The sequence below is a fragment of the Rissa tridactyla genome, chromosome 1 (assembly GCF_028500815.1).
Source record: "Rissa tridactyla isolate bRisTri1 chromosome 1, bRisTri1.patW.cur.20221130, whole genome shotgun sequence".
NCBI lineage: Eukaryota > Metazoa > Chordata > Aves > Charadriiformes > Laridae > Rissa > Rissa tridactyla.
The window spans coordinates 103,292,273-103,319,171 of NC_071466.1; the positions used below are offsets into that span (position 1 = coordinate 103,292,273).

Here is a 26,899-nt window from a genome sequence, read left to right on the forward strand (position 1 = left end):
CTAGCAGCCGCCTGCCTGCTACTGGCAGCAGGGCCCGGCCAGAGGCTGGAGCTGCTGCCCGGTGATGGCGGGGAGCAGGGCCTGAGGGGCTCAGACAACTGCTGGGGACGCTGGTCCACCTGGGCAAGTTCTCCAAGGGTGTACCTTGCCAAAATGGGCTCTCCCTGACTGTGGCATGGCCCAGGTGGCCCGAGGGTCCCTCCAGCTGCTCGGTGCAGCACAGCGCCAACGCTGGAGCCACCAGCGGGTCCCGAGGGTGAGGGGAGTCCCCCAGGAGCCAGGGAGCTGGCAGGCAGCCACGGGCCACCCAGGGAGGTGGGAGGGAAGGGGGCACATTGGGTGGGGAGAGGCTCAGCAGATGGCCATGCTGGGACCTGACAAGCCTTCCTCAGGGCTCATGGACTGAGATGATCCAAAGGCTTATTACTGTGCCAGCAAAAGGCCCATCCGGAGTGTGACAGTTGCTGCTGTGCCAAATCTCAAGAGCAGTCTCCAAAACAAGCCAAAGCTTCCCAACAAAAGAAGCCCTTTTCTTTTTCATTTCTTTTTAGCACGAGCGAAACAAAATTGCCGAAAATGCAGTGCCAGACATGGCTGAAGTATTTCAGCCAAAACTTTCTCAAAACAAACAACAAGCCTACACGATAGACAGCCGGTATGGGAATGTTTAGCTTAAGCGATTTAAGTGTGGCAGCATGAATGAGAGCTGAACCCAGAGTCTTACAAAAAGAAGCACGTTTTAATACTAGAAGTGTCACCAGTTCTCCTTGTAATTATTCCCAGAGAGCCAGTGTTGTGATACTTCAGCAGCACAGGAGAAGATAAACCATCTTGAAAACCCCTTTACCAGCCAGTGGAAACCAGTACCCAACATGAGAAACACTTCGGAAGCACGGCAAGGCTTCCTAAGGCCATAAGTCAGGATCTTACTGGTTTACACTGAGCACTGGATGATGGGATGTAACCAGCGCCACCATCACCCAGCTTGCGTCCCAGATAGACAGATTGCTCTGGAGAACCAAGGAGCAGCAGAAGTGACAGCTTGGCCAGCTGTATACTTGAGGACAGATGATGAACCTCTGGAAGCTGCCCTGGACAGCCAGGACGTGCTCTTAGATGAGACTGCTATGCTAGTTTAGCAGCTCTTCTGCTATAAAGCAGGCCTTGTCGAAAGGCCATGAGTCAGTGTTTGCTGGCAATGAATAATGAAATCAAAATGGGAGCCAGATCATTAAAAAAATAGTTTGGAATGAATATGTGTAGGTATAGGTTACCTCCTATGATTCATACCATAACACATTGTTCAGCCAATAGATGGAGATTTTGATATTTTACTGTACATTTTCAAGTTATTTTTAAGATGGGCTTAAGTTATACAGCTTGGATCTAAATCAGCATTTTTGACCCCTAATTCACAGTTATTCTGAGGTGGGAACATCCAGATCTGCTTCTGGATTTAAAAAATTCTAAAAAGAAATCAAGTTACTCATTCTCTTCATTTTATTTTCCTGAAGAACAGAATATCAAAGGAAAGCACATTTTTCCTGGATGTTCCCCGACCAGCTATGCCAAAGTCCTCATGGAAAACAGTAATGTTGATTTCCTCAGCGCTGTGTTCCACATTGACCTGTCTGTTAATGAACAGTTTTACAGCTATTCATAATTCCAGTGAGTTCCCTGCATGTGGCTGTATGACTTCCTCATTGCTGGTATTTCCAAAAAGTTAAGGTGATCCAGGGGTCGCTTTGTCCCTTGCACCCAAATTTTCATGGATCACACACTTGAGGTCTTCTCGATTCAGAACCTGGCTTTTATACTTCTCGCCCCAGTCCTCAACGATGTACTGATGATAGGGGTCATTGGAGTGCTCTCGCCTCTTTGATTTCACAGTACTCACCAAGATCGCCACAATAATGAAGGAGAACATCCCAATCATCACCATCAAATAAAGGATAACATAGTCAAAGTTTTCAGCATCAACCTTGGCTTGCAATTTATTCGCTGATTCCGTCATGTTTTTCCTCCAGCTGTTCATGTAAGTGAGGAAGGTTTCCTTGAAAATATCTTCAACTGCCCAAGTGAAGTTTCGCATTTCGGCCATCCTTGCAAGTTACGGCTACTAAAGACAACATGATACTTATTTTAATTAAATATCTCTACTAAAACAGTTACATTGGTTTCTTTTGTCTGCATTATGACAACTAAATAGTAACACCTGCCACTTGCCAGTGAAAATGGAGTCCCAATTTTATATCAGCTGAGAATCCCCGTCTCCGAGTGGTTCGATGTGTTCAGAGACTCAACGAGGTCTTATTCCTCTCCTCACTCGGGTCACTTTTGGTCTGTGGGAAGCCAAATACTCTTTGGTGAAATCTAGTGGGCGTGGGCCCCCATGACCTGCATTCCAGGCTTTGAGGCACACTGCCTACCCTACTGAGGCAGCAGCTCTCAAGAAGCTCTGAGAAAAGACTTTTTCTGTCTTTCCTACCTAAAGAGGAGGGTGTGACTGGCTTGCAGCCCACTAGCCTGCAAAAAGCAAAGGTTCTGGTAACCGCATTTCAGTCTGATGCTCCTGTAGAACACCTGTCCTTCAGTGCTTCAGGCCAACCAAGCCCTACAACATGTGGCAAACCTTCCACAAAAAGCCACTCGATTTCCGTGCGGTCTTCAAGCAATGATGAGCTTTCTGCAGCCTATGGTAAGGGGTGGTGGATTTTCATCACTGGTAAGAAATTGCGGTGCCTTTGGAACTGGAGTTCAGCAGTGTGCCTTCCTCTGCTTGTTGGACTAGATTTGCAAGATCAGCACGCACAGAACAGGCACGCACACACAGCAGGACACAGGTACACGTGCATTTATCCACGCACACACACTCAAGCATAGGGATAAAGGTGATCTAATGAAAGTAAGCAAGCTGTTAGAAAAGCCAAATACAAATTGTCTTGAAACTTCTTTTTTGGGTGCAAAATCTCTCTGCTTTTTCTTTGATTCAGAACAAAAATTACTATGCTTTTTTCAGTAGGAAATAAAGAATTACCAACAGAAACTTACCTTTCCTGTGTCCTTCTCTAATGAAATTCACAGCAACAATCAGGATTTTAAAACTCCACTGGATAATATGATGATACTCTCAAAAGGAGCAGAGATATCTTGAACTTTAAGTAGCCCCTAGGCTGCACAAGCCTGTGAGCAATTGTCTGTTAAATAAGTGCCTTGTACTGCACGCTTTATATTAAATTAAATGCTAAATCTAATCTCACCTGGAAAGTCAAATATTGGCTGACAGCTTACATCAGTCATCCTGTCAGATGCCGAGTACTATTCTTTGTGCTTATTACTGCAATTTCATATATTGTAAAGGAGCACTGTAGTGATTTCTAGGTGTAAACATTGATGCAGCTCGGTCTTTGTGGACCCAGACAGAAGAAAAGTAAAGATGAGCTCTACAAAATAATGATAATAATAATTCCCTTGGCTGATACGGGCATGAGAGGCTAAGCAGTGAGTAGGCAGTGCGGAAGGCCTGCCAGCCTGTCAGGCTGCTTAGTGCCCACAATTTGCCTTTCCTTTTCTGCCACCAAGATCATGCTTGTTAGTGACCGACCCCTCCCTGAAGCCCTTGCTGTGAGAAGCAGGTCTTCATGCACAGCCAGGACCAATCTCTCTGAGCTCTGCTCTGCGTGCGCCTCACTCGGGATCTGGAGCAAGAAAAGACAAAAACCTATGTTTAAAAAAAAAGCAGAATTAATTAATGTTAATTTTATTTCTAGCAAATGGCACACACTGACACCTAACCGAAAGGCTCTGAGTCACACCTTAGAAAATAGCAATGCGCTCAGTGAAATGAGACAACTTTGGTTTTAGTCAACAGCGGTTCCTGGCTATGATGGGGACATCCAAGGGAGGGGGATTAGGGTGGGACTGTGGTGCAAAGTGCTCTGCAAGCACATGTGCTGGGACAGACTTTCTCTAAAAATATTTTCATTTTACAGGTAGTCCTGCCTGAGCAGCTTGCAGAGAAAGCAATTTTTCAGGTAGCTCTGCTTTGAGGAAGATAAAACAAACATGGACTACCGCTGAATCAACAGCACACATCAGAAAAAGGGACTCTTGGTACGGAAACGTGTTAATCCCTGAGGAAGCCCTGCTAGTGCCGTGCTACTGACATTGTCATGGTTACTGCTATCATTTCTTCTGGATGATTTTCTATGCATGAACACCTCCCAGCATGGGGGCGAGCTGCTGGCAGCATTTCTTCTCTGATCTCCCGCTTCTCTCCAGCAGTTTACCACGTGTCCTCAGATCGGCTCCTCGAAGTCGAGGTAGCTGCTTCTGTTTGCTTTGATGAAACCCATAAGACAGAAGCTCCGTGGCAAGTCCAGCCTCCTGCATTGCACAGCCAGCGACGCATCTGGGTTGATCCTGGCTGGATAAAGTCACCTGGAGCCACCAGAAGAGCTCCCAAATGCAGGGCTGTGAGGCTGGCTATGGAAATGAGAGAAGAGCCATAGCCCTGGAGGTTCCCAAGCAGAGCAGCTTGGGAACTGCTGCCCTGGGATGCCAATAGCCAGGTGAAAGAACTTATCCCTCCTTCAACCAACCTCTTCTACCATCTGTTCCTGTTCCATTGGCCAATACTTGCAGGCATATACTCACACACAGGCATACCTACATATATAAAAGATGCACGTGTTCTCAAGCAGACCTGAAATTTAACTGCCAACTCTGTTCTCATCCACACCAGAAGAGTCCTTGAATAATCCCGTTCTGCTGCGTGTCCCTCTGAAGGTCATATTTGCTCAGTCTCTAAAGCAATGAGGTGATCAAGGACAGACAGCGTGGAACTGGTTAAAAAGAAGGAGGGGCAGCCAAATGTCTTGGGCAGGAAAGGCAACTGCCTTAATCTTAGTCTCTCAAATGGAGACTAATATTAAGCAAAATGCTCCTGGTCTTAATGGAGAGAGGTAGGAACGGTTGTTGAGCTGAGCATGGATAGGTCATGGTAATCAGGAAGAGTCCTTGGTGACTGGAAAAAGCCAAATGTCATGCTTATCCTTGAGAAGGGCAATGATGGCCCAGGGAGCTGAAGGATGATCAACCACACTTCAAACCATGTGATGATTAAGGGACATATCCTTCTGGAATCTGTTATCAGGCATGTGAAGAATAAAAGGTGATTAGAAAAAGCCAGCATAGATTTACCAATTATGCCTGGTCAAGCTTATTGCTTTCTATCGCGAGATAATTGGAAGACTATTTCAGTGGATGAAGGGCAGAGTGGTAGCGGTGGTTTACCTTCACTTTAGCAAGGTTTCAGCATGGTCTCTCATAATGCCCTTATAGCCAGATCAGAGAGATATGAACCAGATGTGTGGACTCCAGAACTAGTGGGACCACTGTCCTGGGCAAGATAGAGTAAATGACAACCCATAGCAGATCTGGATGCTGGGCTTTATGGAAGAACCAAGGAGATTAGTGCTTTTACACCCATCTGCCAGCTCCAGCAGAGCAACTGACTATTCACTGATGAAGCAGTGCTGTGGCAACTTCTGCTCTTGCCTCCCAGGTGGTGTGGAGCAGGTGGGCCCATTCCATGACAGGGTGTTGTCATCAGCAGGAGCTACACCACATGTAAACATGCACAGTATTTAACAATTTGTATAGATAACATAACAATTAGGTGTATTTTCACATGTAGCAGCCCTGTGGTCTTGAAGGTACCATTCATGGAAAATATTTTCTTTTTAGATGTACAGTAGGCTCAGAACGGAATGATATTCGATTGTTGATAACCTTCATGATTGATAACCTTCGGTGACTGTTTAGCAAGGTATTCATTTGTTGACTATTTTACAAATCCTTTATCAGTCTTACTGGTGAGTCAGTGAAGACGGTAGCAGACATATTGAAGATCTTGTGATTAGACCCAGATCTCATTGGAGGGTTTATGTGAGCTCACTAGCAATTCATCTCTCCCAGCGTTTTGCAATATCTCTTGTAAATGCATAAAGGGATACTCATAAGTAAAGACAAATTTGCATACGTGTAACATACATAGATCAGTATCTATAGGATTGGAATGGAGTGCTCAATTTTCTGTGTTTCTTGTAACAGATAAGATTAACAGAAGATTGTTATTGACAGTGATCTTTGTTCCCCAGACATTTCCCTTCATAGGAGCTTCCAGTGTACTCAATCACTTTTTTCCAGTCCTCCATCAGTTGTTTCCCTGCATTCTCTACAATAAACAGAGAAACTTTACGCTGCATTTTAAATCAGCAGCTGATATATTTATACACAGCTTTTGTCATCTTCTTTTTCCTTCATTTTCTTTAAAGTAAGAAAATTAACCATACATAGGGTTCATTACTTAGGATCATTAATTTTACAGGGTTAATTCTTAGAAACAAAAGAATATATCCGTTAAGTGTGGTTATTGGAGAGGTAGCCTGTGATATGTACCTATGTATTTTTCCTTCAGTATTTCTTCTGTTCTGGTTAAATCATAATATTGTACTATTCACTGTGCCTTTCAGACCTCAAACTTTTGTATACACAGACTTAACCCACAATCTTCTCAGCCTTTAACTACTGATATGCTAACTGCTAACTACTGATACTTAGAGTGCTGATAGCATTTAATTAGTTTCCCCACTGCTTTAAACTTTTTACCTTCTTGATAGCCCTCCTAGATTCCTTCTGGTATTTACACATTTGCTTAAAAGAACATTAGTGAAACCGACAGTTGTGTCCCTGGGTCTGGCTGCTGCTTTTCAAGTTGTTGTCTGTTAGTCAGTCACCCTGTAAAACAAAAAGACCTACCAAGACCACTAGGTTTTTGTAGTTTGCCTTCAACTGTGACTGCTGAAACATTTCCTTGTAAGATTACTCAAGATTACATCTGTTAATTAAGTTTAAACTTGTTCTTTATGTTGATTTTTCTTTTTAATTCAATTTTTACTGCATCTCGGGACATGTTCCAGCTCCTTCTGGTTTCTCATAACAGCGTTGGTAATTAAAGATACTGCCTCTTTATTTTTTGGTTTGTAGCTGTGCTTCTAGGTCTCTCAACCTGTTTCTTGCATTCTTGTGTCAAGCCTCTTCAATGGGTCAGTATATGTAACCTACCACCTCTCCAGGAGCTTTGACTTCCACCTCTCAAACATTTAACTCTTCTGCCTCTCTTCGCCATTCCTCTAAGCAAATCTTTATGGTTTTATTTTCTTTCTTCATTTACCCCATGCAAGATGGGTGTGATTTTCTTTCCCAAGATAAGGAAGATAGGATTGGTACATCTTTTCCTCCCAAAGGTATGGTTTTCAGCATAGCTGGGAGTTTTCATAGAATGATTAGAGTCGGAAGGGACCTTAAAGGTCATCTAGTTCCAACCCCCCTGCCATGAGCAGGGACACCTCCATGCAGCCTGGCCTTGAGCACTTCCAGGAATGGGGCATCCACAACTTCTCTGGGCAATATGTTCCAGTGCCTCAACACCCTCACGGTAAAGAATTTATTCCTAATATCTAACCTAGATCTACCCTCTTGAATTTGAAGCCATTACCCCTTGTCCTATCACTACATGCCCGTGTAAAAACTCCCTCCCCATCTTTCCTGTAGGCTCCTTTTAAGTACTGGAAGGCTGCTATAAGGTCTCCCTGGAGCCTTCTCTTCTCCAGGCTGAACAACCCCAACTCTCTCAGCCTGTCTTCGTAGCAGAGGTGCTCCAGCCCCCTGATCATCTTTGTGGCCCTCCTCTGGACTTGCTCCAAGAGGTTCATGTCCTTCTTATGTTGGGAGCCCCAGAGCTGGATGCAGTACTCCAGGTGGGGTCTCAGGAGAGCAGAGTAGAGGGGCAGATTCATCTCCCTGGACCTGCTGGCCACGCTTCTTTTGAGGCAGCCCAGGATGCAGTTGGCTTTCTGGGCTGCGAGCGCATATTGCCAGCTCATGTTGAGCTTCTCATCAACCATTTTAATGTCTTGTCCTATACAGGTTGGGTTTTCTTTTTAAGTGAGGAAATCCTTTTGCAATTGTTTTTTTCTTATGTGACTGTTCTTCCATCTTTCAGGGAGCAGTGTTTAGAGGTTTCATCCTTAGCCTGTTTTCTTGGGCCTTGTCTGCTCAATGGTAAATACATTTGGTGGTTCAGCAGTTGGGATATTCTTTTTTTCTGTGAGACCCTGAGACTTAATTGCATGTTATACAGTTTGATCGCCTGGTATAACACTGGGGGTACATTTGTGAAAGTCGTAACACCCATCCTTTCACATTGGATCTGGTATGGGTGCCAGCCGAGAGGAACAGCTGATCTGCTGGAAGGTGGGCTGCTATTCAGAGGGATCTTGGCAGGCTGTCCCCAGAACTTTCATAGCTGATAAAAACCTATCTCTAAATATTAGAGTAACTCCATGTCTGAAGGTCGCTCCCTCGTCACATCAGAGACCCACATCAGGATGCACTGTCCTTAATACCTTGTATTAAAACAATGAAAATAGTGCAGACAGTGGAGAGGGACACCAGGAATAGACCTTTGTGACTAAATAAAAATATATTTGACAAAGCAACATTTTCCAGTCTTCACTGAAATGAGAGGAAAAGCATTCAGGAGGAAAGTGAATTTTAACCGTATTTTGCTAAGCAGTACAAGCATAAGCAAGGTTGTGAAGAAAACCCTTTGTGTGTATGAGGAAAGAATGTATCTCGTCAAGATGCATTCGACATTGAGGGGCTCCAGCCTAAGCAGTTTCTCAACCCTGAACGCTTGAAAAAACCAAGCAGAGGGTTAGAAAAAACCAACAAGTTGGGTCCTGAACTGTGACTTTGTCTTGTGCCAGGACTGCACTGCAGCTGAGGTACAGGCAGCTGCCACCCTGCCAAGAAATGCACTGCTCCCCTCAGCCCAAAATGCAGGGATGGAGAAATCTTGGCCAGGCGGAGACTGCAGTCATTCAGCTTTGTTGCTATGGTTTTATGTGTTGCTGTTGCAAAAGCTTTAGAGGGTAAATAAGGGTGTTGCCTCCACATAGCCTTTAAATGAAAAAGCAAACACTAATATTTCACCGTGTCCGATGCTTAGCTTCTACTGACTTAAGGAAATTCACTTCTCAGGCTCTTTGAGATCACCCTTCTGAAAGCATAGACGGAAAATAAACACCTTTCCAAACAATGACCACAGAGACGGCTTTTGCTGGGGACAGATAGCTCTGAAGGGAGCATTGTCCGACATGCTGCGGGTGAAGGACATCCCCACATCAGCCCTGGAGAACATGAGCTGCTGAGTGACCTCCGCTCCCAGCACGGGCAATGGGGATGGTGCCTGTATGCACCGCTGATAAACTGTGCAGCAGCTGGCAGCGCTGCCCTCCTCCTGTCTGCTAACACCAGGGTAGGACTAACAAGGGCTACCTGTTACGGCCACATGCCCATTAACACTTTGGTGTGTGCCTGCACACCGGCTGATCACCTCTCACGTGGAAACGCCATCCTCACTGCAGCCCAGGCAGCCAGAGGGCTCCTGAAAGTCAGATTGGGCTGTCAGCTCGCAGCCTGACCTCTTCTTACCGCCACAGCCTAAGGACAGCATCCTTCTGGCTGGGAAGATAAGATGTGGCACCTCAAATCCATCTATGTGTGTCCCTCTGAGAAGAAAAGAAACCTGAAGTGCCCACACAGGTTTCCTCCTAGATACTGAGTGGATTTTCACCATACTTTCAGTGGTAATTAACATATTGTTGCCTGCAGCTAAACCGCAGTGTGCCACCCACAGTTACCTGAAGGCAAGGTCCTGCTCAAGGTCAGTGTCATGAAAGGCAAAGTTAATGGTAATAACTGACAGCAACACTTTTCCTAGCAGCTTAAGCTGAATCTGTCCTTTGGATAGGAAGCTGCAGGTCAGTTGCTTGCTGGGTTGTAGGTAGGAACCGCAAAGCTCTGCAGACATACGCACACCTCCCGCATGCACAGGCACACTCGGTACCACCCAACATCGCTGCCCTCTGCTCCTCACCCACAGTCCCCAGGCCGTTATGGAGGAATACGGTCAGCGGCTCAGCCAGAGCAGTTAAAGGGTAGGAGAGATGGTAGGAAAAAGTTGGATGGGGAGTATAAATGTCACCCAGGACAGCATACACAGCAAGGTACTGGCTGTGCCCACCTGCCCTCTGCTTCCATAGGGTATCTCTGAAAACCACATGTCATGTGCCATCGGTGGTTTGAACAAGCACCAACGGTGGTATGGAGGCACCACTGTCCCTCATGCCCCTCACCTAACCTGGGATCTGGGCCCTCTGCCCTCGAGCCCCTATACAGATCTGATGCTTATAAACTTGACAGCTGCACTCCTGGTCCTGGAAATAAAATTTTATCGTGATCCATTGGCCTCAAATGGGGTTTTTTGTCCTGGCATTTGCTCTGTTAAACACTATTTGCGCAACTAAATAAGTGTGTCTGGTGCAGACAGAATAAGAGTTTCTGAGACAGTAAAGGTAGTGACTGCTGTTCTCAAACAGAAATGCTTTCCCTCTGCAGAGAGCCAACCCAGCCTGACTGAGATATCACCTGTACCTGCACCTCAGTTTGACTTCCAGTGATGTCCACAGCTGAACATGATGACAGATGAACGTTTCTTCTTTCTGCATGTGTTGGCTCTTGAGGTGCCTGGGCTGGGGAAGTGAAAGAGCTCTGTACATGTTCTCTCCACTTCCCTGCAATGCATCCAGGGACAGGCAAGCCAGAGCTAAGGTGGTGTGAGAGGGCCAAAGGTACGTGCTTTGGCCTCAAGCTGACCTGAGGTTTTGTTTGGGATTGCCCTGGGCAGCAGGTGACAGAAATTGCAGCACAGACGTACAATGGTAGCAGGCATCACGCCACACTTTCTCTCTGGCAAAAAACCTTTTCTCACAACCAAACTTACTTGACCCTCGGGTGCCCTTGAAAGTGAGCTGCTAGTACCAAGGAGACTTCTGGGGAATGGAAACTGGGAGAGGCACCCTTGCTGAAAGCACATTTTATTGCAAAGTCCTGTCCTCATAAAACAGTCGGAAGGGAGAGTAGTAGTTACAGCAACGGGCCATGGGTTTGGCAGGAGATCATCACACTGACAGAGGTCACTGATTGCAACAGCTTCTCTGGGCAGGGGCAGCTCACAGCTTCTGACGGGGCTGAGTGCCCACGGTAACACTGCCTGGCTTCAAGTCTTGTTCTTTCTCCTTTCATATCCTAACTGCAGAGGGTGACCCATAAGCTGGATCCAAATCCTGACTGAGTCTCTGAGTCTTTACAAAAGGAAATCATCCCCTTCTTTCTTCACACGGTGCACTGCTAAAACTGTGGGCCTTCTTGCCACAGGACACTGTAGATGCTAGTAGCTGGCAAGCACTCAAAAGTGATTAGATTGATTCAGAGAAGAAAAATGTAATGAGACTATTTGAGTAAAAAGTTCACATCATACCCTGTCACAGCTGACTGCGGAGGATTAGTCTGGGGAAGCGTGACTACATGCTTGCCCCACTTTTATGTTCTGTCTTAGGCTTCCAGGTTTGTCCATTCCCTTGAATGATTTCTTCACTTAACAAAACCTCCCCACCCTGTCTGGTAAAGGGGAGGGAAAGGCAGGAAAGAGGATGGTGGGAAAAGGAAACAAAGCACGTAGGAATCAACCTGTCCAGTGGACAACAAAGAAAACAAAGGCAAGGATGTAAAGGTCACCAGGATGCTCCCATGAGACCTCCCCCTCTGGGGACAAGGGTGCCATGACTTGATGAAGCTTCAGATGGGGCGAGGTAAATAAAAAAGGGAGGGCAGGGGAGCAGCCAGACCCTTGCTAGGAGGCTCTGCAGGGGTCGGAAGAGAGATCACAACTTGCCACTCTCAGGGTGCTCGTGTGCCAGGGTGTCCCCCTTGTCACAGAAGGCTAGACGGCCTTGTGGCTAAGCCAGGATGGACAGAGTGGGCTTCAGCCCCGAGTTTGATGACCCTAATGTAGAGTCACAGCTGAGAGGTGGACCTGTACAGAGGTGCAGGAGTACTTGGGCCAGCTTTGATTCCAGCCCTCCCATGGACTGCCCCTCCAGCATGGCCCAGATTGTGAGTGAGTTCTGCACTCCTGGCTCAAGAGAAGTTCAGAGAAGCCAGTGGGGAATTTGGATGGAACGGAGCAAAGAGAGCCTAAACTGGAGCTGGAGTTACTGCCAATACCCACTTTCGCAGGGTTTGATGTTGTTAACTCACATGTCTGCAGACTTAATGGACTTGTTGCTGAATAGTGGCACGTATGAGTGAATCATCTGTTTTCATGACTCCTCAGCAAAACAAGTGGTCTGATTCACATGGGCAGGAGAGCTCAACCATTTCTCTAGGAGGGCTGCTGGGACTCCTTAGCAAGGATGCATTTCAAGACACATTTTAAAGCAATGCTGTTTAGAAGACAGAGGACCGAACACAAGAATTAAATTTCACCCTCCCTGGTGTCTGAAGAGAGAGATCTGTTACTTGTCTAATGGAGAGATCTACACAGACAACTTCACCTGCTCCAGAGCAACAAGGCGTGCTTTAAACCAGCTTGCAGCCACGTGTAAAAGACTCTGCCTTACCTCACACTTGATCTCTCCCCTGCCGGATGCAGAGTGATCAAGACCTGCCTCCTGCATGGCCATGAGATGCTTCTGCTCAAGACAGGCCCCCTTTGAAAGTCTGGCAGGTAACCAGATACCCTCTCCCCATTTCTCAGAGGCCGTGAGAGGGAGCACTGTCAGAGGAGCATGCCTTCCCAGCGGGTACCCTCGGGAGTGGGTGACTGGCAGGAGCTGGGAATTAAAGCGCTTGCCAAATAGCATGCATCTATCCAGAGCCTAACACAAACCAGCCCCTGTTGCACAGGAGCCAAATGGAAGTGTCTGCAAACAGCACAGTCTCACGTTAAGCAACTTTGTGTTTAGAACTCAACCTTTGTCCGTATGCCTACATGCAAATGCATGCCAACATACAAACATACACTTTTATATATTTTAATCTCTTCTATTTGTAAAAGTTATATGAGTGCTTTACTAAGGAGTCAGGGAGAAGAAATAGACCGGAGACCCCAAGATACAGCCTGAAGCTTGCAAGAGGCTGAGCTTAATAAGTTGGGAAGTCTGATAAGACAGCAAGTCAGGGTGCAAATCTGTGACATTTAATGCAGGAGCACAACAGAGCTCAACTCACTGCTTCATCCATGCCTGTGCAGACACAGCCCTCAGTGCCAGCTCAGCTTTCACTGCACTTCTTCCAGGAGCGCACCGAGGCCTCTTCCCACCCAGATGCCTGGTGGGCAAATGCTGCCGGTCTGCTGGAGCTGCCCTGGATCTCACACCGAAGGAAGGCTGCCAGCCAGCCATCTGCTACCTGGTAGGGCCCTGTGTTGAAAACCTTGGTGCTAGTGAGCAAGCACATTGCTTGAATGGAGCAGCTGCGCCTCAGCCACACAAGCCCGCGTAGCTCTGCCACTCGTGTTGGGAAAGAAAAGATCTGAGGACTGCTTTTCTTCTCTGGTGGCACTTGAGCCGCACTGGTGGGGTCCAGGCACCATCAAGCCGTGCGGAGTGCCTGTGCCACGTTACCCTGCGCAGGCGGGCAGAGGAGGAGAGCACCCAGCACAGGTGGTGCCCGTATTAGCTGGTATGAGCACATGGTCAATGTGGCTGGGTGCAACCTGCTGACGAGCTCAGCGTTTTGCAGAAATCTCAAGTTAGTTACAGAGCTGCTGTACATTTTGGGTTTAATGCACTCCGTCATTGCATATTTTAGAACGTGCTGTTTGGTTTTCCTAACCTGTAGACCTGGATATGGCCTAGTAGAGATGCTCATTGCTCATACTTGGGACTTTAATGGAATCCTGTGATCGTGAAAGCAGTTGATACTGCTCAGACGGTGATGGTGAAAGGGGAAGCAAAGGCCAGGTCAGGACATTTTATTGAAATAGAAAACCAGAGCAAGCACCGTACACAATCTCATGCATCTTCTGAGCCCAACTCCACTGTCAGAGAAAGTTAAATTACACTGATATTCATTCTGCAAAAAAAATCTTATGTTTTACACACAACAATCCATAGAGGTCATTGAGACTAAAACATATCCCAAGGCCCCGCATCACCCCGAGATCTCTAAAAAGTAAAGACAACTGATCATTTCAAGCTCACTGACGAAAAAGAAAAACAAGTGTGTCAGCACATGAATTAAGAAATAATTGCTCATTTAACCTGGTATAAGTTGCGTGAGCCCAGGCACATTTCTTGTTTCCTCAGCCTGCCTTGACCTTGGGCCCATTTGCTTATACGGCCGCAATCCAGTTGCGCAAACCGGCCTTGCAATCTGCCACGGCCTTCCCTGTGCCGCCGCCTTTCCTGCGGCCTTCCCTGACACCCAGCCTCAGCACCACGCCACAGCCACCGCCTCGGGGTGCGGGGCACCCGGCACCCCTGGCACCAGCCTGCTCTGGATCCGGTCCTCACCCCCTCTGAGCAGGGCTGGCTCCCTGCCATCCCCCATCCGGCACCTGCTCCCCCAGGAAGGCGCTGGGAGCCAAGGTGGCCTCCTCGTGCTGATCCGCTGGGCCACACGTCTTCACGCACACACCCCCCGTAATGGCTCCCCAGCCCAAAAGAATGGGTGATTTTAGATATACCGTGCACTGCATGACTCTGTGAGTATTCCCATGGTCAAGAAATGTAGTGACTCTGTGGAGACAACAGTGCCTTCCTCCCAGCTTTCTGAAATCGGCTGGAACCTTCCCGTTGTCATTAATCTCAATTTAGGAAGGCAGCTAGGGTGCAATTAAGTACAGCCTTGTTGAAAGTGGCTCTTACGTACATGCCTAACTTTAAGCACAAGCTTAAGTGCTGTTCTGAATAAAGATGATTTCCTGAACTAGAGCCCCCGCTGGGAGCTGGAGTGGATCCAGAAGAAGGTTATTCTGGGTAAGCTGCCTGAGGGATTTCAACAGATAATTTTGTGCATCTATATAGCACCCTATCTGGAGAACAGGAGAGTAATCTTTTAATTGGATTCCATCCGATTAATTACCCTCCTGGATCTGCTAACGTCCAGCGCTCTAGAAACCGTATTCTGGCATCTCAATCAAAGGCTCCAGTAAAAGCTACAGTAAAGAGCCATGGACAGTTGATTCACCTTAGACTTCCTGAACTCACATAAATGTTCTGGCCAGGAACATATGCTGGAAGCGCTTTGGCATGACATGTGCATTTATGCCACCAAAGTCATGGAAGTGCATTTTGGTCCTGTTTTCTTTTAATTCCAGGACTACATAATGTGAGGCTCTTCAAAGCGCCTTCTTTGAGAAGGATGAGTTTAACATTTCTGCTGCTGCCTTTTGATGGCCATTTCTGAGATGGAAGAATTACCATTTTTGTAACAAATCAGTCACTTTTAAAATAAATCAGATTTTTCATCATGACGAAGAATATCTGCAGACCTGCATGACGGGAATACACACACCTTTTTCTGTGTATAAGTATGTGATTGTTGTGGTTTGTGTAAGAATGTGGTCACAAAATTTCCACCTCATGTTGGTACCTTACCCGGCTTTTGCATTGACCCAGATCTTTCAGAGGTCTCATTGTCTCAGTGGGGTAACTACAGACCCCATGCTGATATCTCCTGGGTAGGGATGAAGCTGCCCAGAGTAGCATGGAAGGCACAAGAGCACAGCAGTCTGTGTGCAGGCTGCCAAGGGAAGGTCTGGGCTCACTACGAGATCTCTAGGACAAGGGGTAGCTTCATATTCTAGTCTAATGTGTTGAATCAGACTCCTGTTTTGTGCTGTTCCGCAGGGATTGCCATACCTCATGCACTTGCAATGCAGAGATTTACCATTCCCTTTACTCCTCCTCTGTCACCAGAGCTACAAGCCCAGTATTAAGTGCAACCCTCCAGCCCTGGTACATTCAACAACAGCCAGGCCCACGCAGTGGTGTGTGACCTAAGGGACTAGGAGTATCGAGGTATCTATATGACGGAGGAGAGGAGTCTTAATACACTTGGATGCAGTGTGACTATGTGTTATCTAACTCAGTGAGGGTGAACCTGGATCTTCATTTTAAAGTACTTACTGCTCCTGTAATGGCAGAAAAAACAGTACAAGGTTCCTCAGGCAAATTAGTTACAATAGACACAATGAGATTTCAGCTAAAAGTTACCAGTTTGGTCCCACAAACATTAAAGAGAATAGTCTGTAGCAAAGTGGGTGTTTATTTGTCTGTTTGTCTCCTCATCTGCTCCAGATGCTTTCAGAGCTGACGAACTTCAGCTTCTTGTCCTTGGGGAGCTGGGAATCAGTAGACTGCTTGCCTGGTTTTGCGCATATGTGTCTCCACTGAAGTTGCCTCAAAGATATCCCAAGTGAAAAAATATCACCCATCTCTCTTTTTCCTACCACTGAAGTTCCTACCACTGCTAAAGAAGGACCTTCCATGGGATAGTTTTTAAAACAGACGTTGTCTGTTAACTCAAAGGCCCTTTAAAGAAAAGCTGCATCGAAGGTAAGGGAAGAGCAGACAGAAAGGCATACATAGGACCTATCTAAAATATGGAATCCCTACAACGTAATGGACAATGTTTTGCTTTGTAAAGTATCTTGTACAGTAGTGATGGGAGATGTATCTTTCAATGGTCATGAAAGAAAACAATTCTCAGTCAGAAGCACCATCTGCTGGCAGACACCAATTCTATTACTTCACTTAGAAAGTGTGCAGTGAAACTAGCTTCAGCAACCATCTCAGAGACTGTTAGAGGTGCTTAAGAGGCATCTTTGAGACCTTAATCCAAATCCTAAATGTGGTATTTACCCATTTTTCACACCAAGTCGCTCATGGCACTGTGTTGCTCCAGCCCCTTGCTAAGAAGTTTCAGAAGCAGATACTTGCTTTGACAGAAGCAGAAGGTTTCTTATGTTTAAAAAAGGATGAGGCTTTCAGCGTCCTCTCACTAAAGTCAATATGAGAACTTTCACTGCCTCCTGAGTACCACAAGTGTTTTTTCAGTGGCAGCAGAAGATGCTGCTTAGCATTGGGCTACAAAGGCTGCGTGTCTCCTCTTTGTCTATGGAGGTCTTGGTTTTCATCAAATGGAGATTTCTGACTGCCCAGAAACGTAGATTAAGAGCAACGTATCCTGTTAGCTTTCAAGAAAACGTTAAGATACAGGACTGAAAAGGTAACTACATTTCACCCAGTGGATATGCTGGATGATTAAAAACTTCCTTGCATTTCAATCTGAAGGGAAGGTGAAAAATACTGTCCTATATGTTATCCAGGAAATGGCTAAAGAGCTCACGAAGGCACTATGTTGAGTAAGTTTCCTATATTCCTTCACTAAAAATTTACTTCAGTGACATAATTCAGGAGCCTTGCTTGACAGGGATACAGACCTGACCTTTCTGACCTCAATTCCCTCAGCTCAGGCAGGGTTCAAATAATGAATCCAGACCTGGATTCAAATGCTGCAGACCATTCATACATCTGTATATCTTTATGAGAAGATGAACTTCATCTGTGCATATTCCTCCATGTTAATATATTCACGTTTGACCTGAGGTCTCAGTGCTGCGTTATGAGCTCACCTCTGATCCTAGCCTGCAGTGAAAAACGGAGAGGTTCCTTATAGCAAACTGATCCTTCTCCAGAAGGACCACAAACATTCAAAATCCAAATGTATTAATGGGGATGGGCTGGCTGAAGGAAAAGAGGCTTGAATTGGAGGGGTCCCCATCTCTGTGGTTTTATTTTGCCAGCCCACACTCAGAATTATCATTTTCTGCATAATTAAAATAAAAACACAGTTTCCAAAGCTCAGGGCTCACCTAGAGTAAATTCATCTTCTCAGAAGGGAAGTCTCAAACTTCTCAGCAAAGACAGACTTTCTCTTAAAACCGATCTGCAAAACTTACTTAGTTTTTTCTGTTTTCTCTATTCAGATTTTATTTTTGATAAGTATCCCCCTAATTCCTGAGAGTTACCATAAAGCTAATACACCAGTGGAGTTCTCAAGAATGGGTGGAAGAGCGATGTGTCAGTTGTGTACCCACTTATCAGGAGGACCAAACCTGTGGGGAGAAGATTGCTCACATTTCTTACTTCAAAGGCTCCATATCAGTCTGCATTTGGCACACAGCACAAAGCTGTTTGTTTGACCTACAACTCTGGCTAAACATCATGATAAATGAAAAGGAACCTGATTAGATATAAAAATATCTAGGTCACTTTTGCCAGTGAAGCAAAAGCAGATTTAATCTCTTTCAGAGACATATTTTTCCATAAATCAGGACAACGGGACATCCCTTGCTTTTTCTCTTGAAGCACATGGGACACCACAGAGGATGCAGATCCCACCAACTCCAGCTGGCATTGTTACTCTAAATACCGTTTCCTATTTGAAGGGCCAGCTGAGGTCTTATTGAAGGAGCAAAATGTTTATCTTTCCCTTCAGATATCAGTCCAGTAACAAAAGTCCAGGTCAGCACCCTATAGTGACCCAAAGTGGGTTCCTCCTAGTTTTTTTTATGTATGCAGCCGAAAACTATGAAACAAACAGGCAGGGCATGAAGAAATGGCCAAATAGGAAGAAGTGATGCTCTAACCTGACAAGTTACAGGCATTTTGCTTATTTGTCTTGTACTGATAGATACACTTCTGTCTGGAAGTCTCAAAGGTACTTTAACAACACCACCAGCTCGGTCTTACAGTGACCGCTCTTTTTACTGGCATCTTTTGACAACCTCAATTTATTTTAAAGTTCACATGTTTTTAGAAGATATTTGCTGAAAATACAGATACAGTTTTGCTCGTGTAACCCTAAACAATCTGGAAGCTTCCAGACGCACTGCATGTGGTGTGAGATTTTTCTTTAACAAGTTGGAACTTTGAAGGGAGCCTTATCTCACCAGGCGGGAACAGCATGAGCTGTACCCTGCAGCATCCCGCAGCTGATACGAGTCTAAGGAAGGGTAAGAACATTGTTTCTGAAGGACACAGACACATACTGCCCGGAGATAGAGCCTGGCTGCTGGCGCAGAGCCGCCTCTACGTCTGCCATCCCAGGAGCTCAGTGTTTGCAGGACTGCATGCAGTGCTCTGTCCTAGTATCTGCAGGCCTTTTTCTAGTGACAGAACCACCATGAACTTGAGCGGTTCAAATGAAAACATTGATTTGCTAATTCTCTTTCAGGAAAGCAACTGAAAACGTAGACCTTCAGGGATACTGAGGTCTGTAATACCTATTAAAATCAATGGGAGTTAGGAACCAAAATAGCTTTGAGAAGCTGAGCGGTTTGTCTGGTCACTGAATGACTCTGTGATGGGACAAGAGGCTGAACCTAGGTCTTCTCATCTGTGGCTGTCTCTGTTAACCCAGATCCTTGATACCTCTGCTGTAGAGACCGATTTATGAACCCCATCCTCCAGGGAACATGCATCAAAATTCTCATTTGTATACAAAGCCCTACCTTACACCTAACATCCATGCTACTTGCATGATGAAAGTCTGCTTGAGAGTCCCCACAAATCTGACAGTGTCCTGGAATTGCACTTGCTCTTTTAAACATGGGTCCCTATTATTAATTCATAGATGAACGGTATTTTTAATTGGTCATTAATATCACATCAGAGGTGGCTGAAGCTCACATAATGAGATTAGTAAGGACTAAAGGCTCACCTGAACAGTCCTGGACTTTGTGGAACTGGAGATCAAATGCTCTGTCAGGAATCATTAATAATGGATTGAAACCAACTATCCCATTTAGTAGGAGGAATTCAGGAGCTCAGACCCATCTTTGCAATAGAACCTGATCCTGATTCATATCACTGTGTATCTGAACTCTTCCTAGGTTAACCGGAGCCCCAGAACAATGTTCCTGGTAAATTTTATGGCGTCTTCAACTCTAAACAGAGAAACGATCTGAAACGCACGTGCAGGACAGGGATCAAGATTCACAGCCTGCACAGCATCACAATGAGAACTAGGCAGAAAACAATGATCCCCTTATGAAGTCTAGTTGCCTTCCACCCCAGACTAAAACTAAAATATCTCATCTCATCATCCGTTTCCCTTTTGGAAAGGGAATAGAGTCTCAGGCAGGTGTGTGAGGAGAGGGAGGAGGAAGCCCAGGGGCAGTCTGCACAGTGCCTGGGCTTCTAAGGAGTCGTGAGATGGGTCTGTCAAAACCTCATCCAAATATAAAACTTTTGACAAGCCGGTGATCTCCTTGTTTTGTTGCTGTTTCTTCAGACAGCTGTCATGGTGATGGATCCAGTCCACAGAGAGGGCACCAATGAAATACTGCTGTTGTATTCTGGAGGGCACTGCACACTCCAGAGCGGCACTCTCCCTCTGCCTCTACCGCTGGCTGCTGCGAGAGGTTTAACAGGAGCTCCTGGGTGCGCATATGAACCAGCTCAGAGACAGACTAATCCAGAGGTTAGCCCATGGGCATCAAAACCTTGTCCCTCCTCAGGGTTTGCTCTGATTCAGAAATCAGGATAGCAACACCTGCAGCAGAATAGCATTCTTCTGAGCTTGGCCCAATTGAGTTAATGAAGAATTATTTGCTGACACAGTAACACATGACCATCCCTCCAGCTAGATGATAAACCACAGGGAATGAAGAGTCAGTTGTCCAACTTCTGGTTTGATGCATGTATTATCTATGTATGAGTTATCTATTGAAGAGGGGGCCTGAATCTCGGAGAGTCCAACAGACTGTTGAAGAAGTTCCCTTGGAAGCTGCAGCTGTACAAGCCTGCTGGGAAGACTGAGGTGTATGAAGCTTGCATGGGAATAATTATCCCAGTTTGGTTAATACTCACAGAGAGATGCTTATACACATGGTAAACATTGCCTTCCAGCTTCCCAGTACTTAAAGGAAAGATGGGGAGGGACTTCTGATCAGGGAGTGGAGCGATAGGATGAGGGGTAACAGTTTTAAACTGGAAGAGAGTATATTTAGATTAGATGTTAGGAAGAAATTTGTTACTGTGAGGGTGGTGAGGCACTGGAACAGGTTGCCCAGCGAAGTTGTGGTTGCCCCATCCCTGGAAGTGTTCAAGGCCAGACTGGATGGGGCTTTGAGCAGCCTGGTCTAGTGGGAGGTGTCCCTGCCCATGGCTGGAACTAGATGATCTTTAAGGTCCTTTCTAACCCAAACCATTCTCTGATTCTATGATTCTATGAAACATGTAAGCACTCTGAAGGCAAACACTGAGCCTAGGCTGGTGCCATTTACAAATGGAGCCAGGCAGAAGGAGGCGTGATTTACACTGGTTGGAGCGCAGTTAGCCTTTCCTCTGAACCCAGCTGAGCAGATCGAGGGCAGAGTTACCAGGATTCAAAGTGCAGAAAACTGAATCGGTATTTTTCCTCTTCGCAATCTGGTCATCGTCGGAGTTCAGCCACCCCAAAGTCTGGCGCCAAGGGCCAGATAACCCTATGAGTTGGCACCTTTATTTACTCGCCCACGGTGACACGCAGATTGGTCATTGCTCTTGCTCTCTGCCTACACCCAGCCAAGGAGAAAGCAAGCCAGAGGCTCAGCTCATCCACGCTGGGTGCCATTTTGGGGAGCGACCACACCGTGTCCCCACAGAGCTGTGCTTCCATCCCTCCACCTACCAGCATCCTAATGGTAGCTCATCTGCATGCCCATAAATATACCCCCCCTCCAGCGCTGCTCTAACCCCTACTTACATGGTTAGAGCTGGCAGGAAAATGATTCTGACCTTCAATTGCGACCAGTCCACTCAGTTCAGGCCTGGTGAGGCGAGTACGGAGAGTCGTAAAAAAAAACAACAAACCCCAACAACATGTAAAGGTCAACATTCAAGGTCTGCTGCTCATTACTAAGAAATAACACCAGAAACCTTCCTCGTTTGCATAATACAGTTTGTGCTGAGACCTGAAACTTCCCAAAAACAAAGGTAAGCATCACTAGCCCCATTTCACAGGCGGACAAGCGAGCCGACTGCCAAGCCGGCGCAGAGGCTCATAGCAGACCTGAACCCGATTAGGCTCCTGTCTGTCTAGGTTCACCCGGCTGGACCATCCACCCCCAAACCTCATGCGATAAGGTCACAATGTGGGGATTTGTTTCCCCCTGCCCTTAAACATAACACCTCCCTGGCTGAGGGATGAAGATGAAGCCACTCCCACGTTGCCATCAAGCTGTGCCTGTTGTGCCCTGTTCGGCTGCCCCTGCAGGGTGGGAGCAAGCAGCCTCCCCGAGCTCACCAAGTGCACACACCCGAGACCAGCCCAGTATATACGGGAATTGGCATTTCAGAAGCACTCAGCCTACTACAGCAACCTGTAGGGCACCTCCATATCTGTGTGACCGGGCATGCACATGGCAACTGCACCTTTGGAACACCAGAGTTTGCCAACACATGTCCGGAAGGGCAGAGCGATGTGGGCAATGACACCTGCCTTGTTCCTTCAAACACAGCATCTCTCTTCAAAAGCCGGGCACTGCAGGTAAGACACGGGGTCCTCTCATCTACATCTCTGCAGCCAGGCGGGCCAACCACCTGACACCTGAGGGTGGGGCGCTGGGGCAAGATGAGGTCCCCATAGTCCTCACTAAATGGGGAGGAAAGGTAGAGGGGAACAGGGGAAAGAAATACATGCAGGGTCGTGATTTCACAGAGCGGAGCTGCAGCGCCCATGGGATACACAGACATCCCTGGCCAGACTGGCTGCTGAGGGAAATGCAAATTGGAGGGCAGTGCCAGACAAAGGGGAAAAAAGTTAAAGCATGCCTTCAAGACCAAGAGCAGGAGCAACCACTTGAGATGGGGAAAGATACTTCTGCCTCAAGAATAAAGACTTTCAGGAAGCCCACAGACAGGAAAGCCCTTGTGTAAGAGAAAGGTAACTCCTGACCAGCCACCAGGTTGCAGCAGATTTGAAGGGAAACCCACAGCTCTCATCAGAGAGGATGGCAGTGACATGTAAGCACATCAAGCTGACAGTGGGCCCCATCTTGCTATGGATGCACCATCAGCCTGGCAGTGATAGTCACCCTTTGGCTAGGATCATTGCTTCATGGCCTTTAGGGCCAGACCACCAGCCCTAGCTCAGTTAGGCGCCCATGCCATGCCTCCACCTACCAAGGTCACACCACCAGCCCTTCCGTCAGTCAGTCCATTTAGCATCAAGGACTCTTCTGCTATGAAGTCACCTGTTAATGATGTCATTTTTATTGCTTCAGAATAACTAGCCAGGAACTCCCGTTACCCAGGATGACCCCCAAGAATACACCCTAAGCAGCAAAAGAAGGGAACTGGTGAGTCTGGTTTTAAAACAACGTAATTTTATGTTGATGGATCATGGTGGAAGAGCCCAAGAGAGAGCTATGGGACACAGCCCTGCAGCCCTAGCTGCATAAGTGGAAAGCCAGAGGATAAGCTCCTGGGATCAGATCTAAACACAAATGTTCACTCCCTCCTTTACCACATGGGCTTAAAGACATAGCAATGGACTCTTGCCCTGCATGTGCCATCCTAGTGGAAAAGATTGTCTTTCTCAGGAAAACCATAGCTGTCCTAGCCTCCTTCACCAGGTGCAGGCAAGTCGCCTCACGCAGTTTTACCACCAATGGCACAGTCTGCTCACTGTGGGCAGTACACGTGCATCCGGGCCCGAATTGTGGAGAAACCCCATGTCCTACTCTCCCCAGAAGACCACCAGGCAAAAGCTTGACCCCCCAGAAGGTCTGCAACTGCGTTAGGGAGGCCATGGAGTAAATTAGGGAGATCAAGCAGTTCTGGGATCAAGTGGTACCTTGTGCAGCAACTGAGCCTGCACAGTGACCATGCAGAACCTGCACAGTGACCATACAGAGCCGGAGGACAGATATCACAGAAAATGCCTGCGAAAAGCTGAACAGCAGCACTGAGAGTCCTTCCCAGTAGAAGGCAAGGAGTGGGCTCTAGCTGCTAAAACCAACGGGATTTCTTCTTTCAGGTCACCCCACTGCCCCGCAGATCAGCCTCTTTCTGCTTTGATCAGGTCAGTCCAACAGCATGCTTCTTGAATGCCCATGCCCACGGCTGCAGGAAGTCAGTCAGGCAAAGTGGTAGGAGGCTCAACCCTATGTCTTCAACATCAAGGCTGAGCCCTTAAACGAGAGGCAATCAGACCATCACGGTCAGGGAGCTCCTTGAAATGGGACCAGCTGGGTAACTGAGCACCCTGGGACCCCGTTTCAGCTCTATTTTTTCTCGGTCCTCTTGATTTTTATCATCTTTAGGGAGGGATCCCTCACGCACCTTCTTTTACAGGCTCTGATACCACAGGCTTTAGCAAGCGGAAGAGCAAATAGCCCTTAGCCTGGAGTCGCTGCCGTGAATAGCTGGCAGAGGGATCTGAGGTCTGACTTACAGTTTCTTTAAGAAAAAAGGCCAGGCCAGCATGTGGCTTGTGATTATGCTCCCAGCCTTTCTCTCGGTATCGTGACCCATCTCTTCTGGGTACAGTGAATATGAATGACCTCCAGGACTGCACATTGCCCCAGTGATCAATGAGGAGCTGTTTTCTCTGCATGGTGCCTCATGTGAGCTGCCTTGGCCCCTTCCCTTCTGATTAAGCAAGACCTGCATGGTGTGTGCAGGGTGGGGGGATCTCTGTGGCAAGTCTGTTGCTGCTCTCAGTCCTCTCTCCACCTTCTCCCTCCCCATACCAAGCCTGGACTACAATACTTGGAGCTGGAGTTAGTTTCTTACTGCTATGAGCTGGTCCCTGGTGTAAGGGGAGGTGTAGAGGGAATAGGACTGACCAGCCTGCATTTCTTCCCTGGGATTGCACTCCCCCCATGGAGCCACTGGTTCCAGATGTGCGATATAATGTGAGCTGGCTTTCAGGAATGACTTCTCACCAGAAACTTCTCTATGTGAGGCCAATGCAGATTGCTGGCCCTTGACCACAGGAAGAGGCTTTACACTTGACAACAACCAGCAAGTATTTTTACAACACATGCCTTTCTCTGGACTCGTTGACCTGTAGGAAGGTCCTTATCTCTGTCCATCCTGAAGGGCAAAGCATCCCTGTGATGTCCCATCCCTGTCTCTGGTTGAGTAGAACAGCTGCTCACCCCTCAGGCAGGCTGGTGAGGAAGATGCACCAGGTCTTGTGCTTAACTGATGTCCCAGGCAGCTCTCAGGCACCCGAAGACAGATTTGGCAGGAGCTCAGGATGTGACTGAACTCCCCATGGTCATCTGGGTGGAAGCTGCGGAGGGTCACACAGCACTGATAAAGATGAAAGTGGAGATAATCACATTGTGGAGACTGCTATCTCGTGTCAACAGTCAAAAGACTAAACATTTGGCATAGGCGGCAGGTGGAGGACTTCCAGGAAGCACAGGCACGACACACACAGTCGGCACTTCTGACCAGGGTGAGCAAGAGCCACCTGTGGTGATCAGAGAGGCCGGGTACAACCAAACCTTTTGTGATTGCCATATTTAGGGGACATCATAGGGCAACACGCATCCTGCCTATGAGCTCAAAAAGGAGGAGATGCTTTGCCATGTCCTGGACAGTGGTAACAGAAGAGTAATCCAACCAGTGTACAGCCCTGCTGACCTCCAACAATGACACTGTCCACGCTGCAGTGACCTACTGTGCCACATGGATGTGGCTGCATCTCTCCCCTTTCCGAACTGCACGACAAAATCAGACAGCAGGCCTGCTCTGCAATGTGGTCATGGGATCACAGGATAATTCAGGTTGGAGGTGACCTCAGGAAGTCATCTAGTCTAGCCTCGCACTCAAGCTTGGTCAGCTAAAAAGGATGTGCATGGGGCAGATAAGTCAGGACTGAGGATAAGTATTAAGGGGGCCTTGCCGGAAGTGCTGTGGGGATTTGCGGGAGGAATGCCATACACTATGCTTTGCCATAGAGGGAGACAGATAGGGTGCTCTAGTCCTTCCCTGGAGCACCTCAAAGAGCAGCGCAGTTTCAGCCAGAGAGACCTACGTTCTTTCATTCACTGCTCCTGCTCTGGAATTACTGCTGAAACGACTTACCCTTACTGAAAGCACATGGTTTCATGGCTGCAGGACCACCTTTGGCCCTTCCCCTCTCTAATCTCACCAAGCACATGCCTACTGTCAAGCCTCCTACCAGAGCTCCTAGCTACAACTTCTTAGCACTTCCACTGGTACAGGAAGCTAACTTCCAACTAATTGCTTATGGCTGATCATTAAAGGAGGTGACCTACAAGTGTATTCTCTGCACTAGAAGCGTGATACTTAATTTTAAATCTTCGAATATTCTCCACGCATGTCTGCCTCCCCAAAAGTATGAAAAAAACTGCATGTATATCTCACCTACAACTGCACAGTGTCAGTCAACGAGATCTCTGTGGCTGCAGCCTGCCCTTTCGACAACAATGATGATCTTCCTGGGTTTTTTGACATGCACACTGTGTGGATATAGCCTCTTCACAGCTTGTAGCTCAGGCATTATTTCTTAAGAGTTCCTGATATGTCAGCTAAGAAGTTGCTCCTGTGGAACTATTGTATTTCTCTCCTTCTTCTTTTTCTTAATGGTTTGGCTATTAAACTAAGACAAGTTACTCATGCAGGTAATAATCCAATAACCAGATGTAGCTACACAATAATTATCTCTATAGCCAGACTTCATCTAGGATTCATAAACTACTACAAGCCAGCTCCAAGTGCTTCACACAGATCAGATAGATGTTTTAAGTAGGAAAAAGAAAATAAATGACAGAAGAAAGTTACAAGCTCTTTTAATACCAATCAGTTCTCCTTGTTCAACTGGATGAACTGCTTTACACAGAAGGTTATTACACACATACCACGAGACTGAGTTAACACGATTAGAAGTTTACCTG

The 26,899-nt window shown here is 46.9% G+C and overlaps 1 protein-coding gene across 1 annotated transcript in view; it reads right to left on the reverse strand.

Moving 5' to 3' along the window:
• Window positions 1–1,702: 1,702 nt before the first annotated feature.
• Window positions 1,703–26,899, reverse strand: part of KCNE2 (potassium voltage-gated channel subfamily E regulatory subunit 2) — a 33,600-nt gene continuing 8,403 nt past the window's right edge. Inside the window, exon 3 of the mRNA XM_054214422.1 lies at window positions 1,703–2,119. Within this exon, the coding sequence (XP_054070397.1) occupies window positions 1,724–2,101 (378 nt within the window). The 5' untranslated portion in view covers window positions 2,102–2,119 and the 3' untranslated portion in view covers window positions 1,703–1,723. The remainder of the gene's footprint in view (window positions 2,120–26,899) is intronic.